The 2,073-nt window shown below is 40.7% G+C and overlaps 1 protein-coding gene across 1 annotated transcript; it reads left to right on the forward strand.

Annotated features, from left to right (window-relative positions):
• The first annotated feature begins 810 nt into the window (after positions 1–810).
• On the forward strand, positions 811–1,749 carry LOC102282723 (olfactory receptor 2T27). Its single transcript, XM_005892751.1, has one exon. It carries the CDS (start codon positions 811–813, stop codon positions 1,747–1,749), a length of 939 nt encoding a protein of 312 aa, XP_005892813.1.
• The last annotated feature ends 324 nt before the right edge of the window (positions 1,750–2,073 follow it).

Raw genomic sequence — 2,073 nt, forward strand, 5'->3', positions numbered from 1 at the left:
CATGGGGCTATGAAAGATTGACAAGGGAGATGATATAGACAGAGGAGAGGAGGAGCTACTTAAGACGCTTGAGGAAATGGTCCCATTGATAAGTCAAAAACTAAAAGGAGACCAAAATATGGAGTCTCATTGTCCCAGGAAATTCCAAATAATGAGTTTTTAATTCTTGGATGGATATGATAACTGTAGATATGAAATAATTTTTAAATAGTGGAGTAAAATGATCAGCATTTAGTGTTTATCAAACAATAAGTTAAAGACTGGTGAACCTCACCTTTTTTTTTTTAATGGATTTCTGATTTATCATAAAAGGATGTGATCAAAGATATGGATGAACATTCAGATGAAAGAAATACGTAAGACATGGAGGTTCCATGCCTTGTCTGAGTGCTTCACTCTCCCCAACTCTCCATATGTTCACACCCGTAAGTTCCTCATGTGCATGCTAAATCGCTTCAGTCATGTCCAACTCTTTGCAACCCTATGGACTCTAGCCCACCATGCTCCTCTGTCCATGGGATTCTCCAGACAAGAATACTGGAGTGGTTTCCATTTCCTCCTCCAGGGGATCTTCCCAACCCAGGGATCGAACTCACATCTCTTACATCTCCTACATTGGCAGGCACCACGTGGGAAGACTGTAACTTCCTCAAGACATTTTAAATATCATTTTGTTCAACTAAGACATAGAAAGAATGGATAGGGGAATAACTAGTCTAAAATAAAGGTTCTTAACTAGGCATAAGATTTACGAGATGTCCTATATTTTTTGTCCCACAGTGCATCAGCCATCATAGAGGAAGTTAAGATATGGCAAAAAGAAATAACATATCTACTACAGATTTCATCCTCTTGGGCCTCTTTCCTGAGTTCCAATATGCCAGCCTCCTGGTCTACCTCATTCTTCTGGTCTACCTCATTGCCCTCACAGGGAACTCCATACTCACCTTCCTGATCTGGCTGGATGTTCACCTCCACACTCCCATGTACTTCTTACTCAGCCAGCTCTCTCTCATTGACTTGTTCTACATCTCCAGCTCAGTTCCTAAGATGGTCATCAACCACTCTTTGGGGAAGCACAGCATCTCTTTCATTGGCTGTGGAATCCAAATGTTTTTCTGCCTGAGTCTAGGTGGTGCTGAGTGTCTCCTTCTGACCTTCATGTCGTATGACCGATTTGTGGCTATTTGTAATCCCCTGCAATACACAGTCATCATGAATTCTAAGGTCTGTTTGCTCATAGCAGTAGCATCATGGACTGGGGGTGCTCTAAATTCACTCATTCAAACCATCTACACCATGCATTTTCCCATATGTGGTCTAAAGGAAATAAATCACTTCTTCTGTGAGATGCCAGCCATCTTAAAGCTATCCTGTGAGGATACTTCAGATTATGAGATGGTGGTATTTGTGGTAAGTATCATATTTATCCTCATCCCTTTCAACCTCATAATTGCCTCCTACATTCAAATCTTCCTCACTGTTCTCAAAATGAAATCTCCTGAGGGGAGGAACAAAGCTCTGGCCACGTGCTCTTCTCACCTGACTGTGGTGAGTCTCTACCTGGGGCCAGGCATAGTGGTGTACATGACACCTGGCTCCTCCCACACCCCAGCATTGGATCAAGGTCTTTCTGTGTTCTACACTCTTCTTACTCCCATGCTGAACCCCATTATATACAGCCTGAGGAACAAGGAGGTTGTGGGGGCCCTGAGAAAGGTCCTGAGGAAGAAGCTGGTATCAAAGTAATTTAAGAAATATCATTACCGTAAATCTAGTTTCAGTATGGAAGTCCTGGCTTGCTTTTTCTTCCTCTACACAGAATTCCTATTTAGGAACATATATTATTTTAGAAATATTGACTATCCAGTTACTTTATTATGTTTGAAACAAAATAATTAAGTTCAGTTATGAGTTGCTTTCATAGAAATATTTGGAGAAAAAGGCTTTAATAGCACATAGATGGAAGCATATATACGCAGTTTCCTAATTCATCCACAAAAGTGGATGAGGATTCCCATCATTTTTTTTTAATCATCACAGAGATAGAGAAAGCTTGGACTACTTATTCTA

The sequence above is a fragment of the Bos mutus genome, chromosome 7, assembly GCF_027580195.1.
Source record: "Bos mutus isolate GX-2022 chromosome 7, NWIPB_WYAK_1.1, whole genome shotgun sequence".
Classification (NCBI taxonomy): Eukaryota; Metazoa; Chordata; class Mammalia; order Artiodactyla; family Bovidae; genus Bos; species Bos mutus.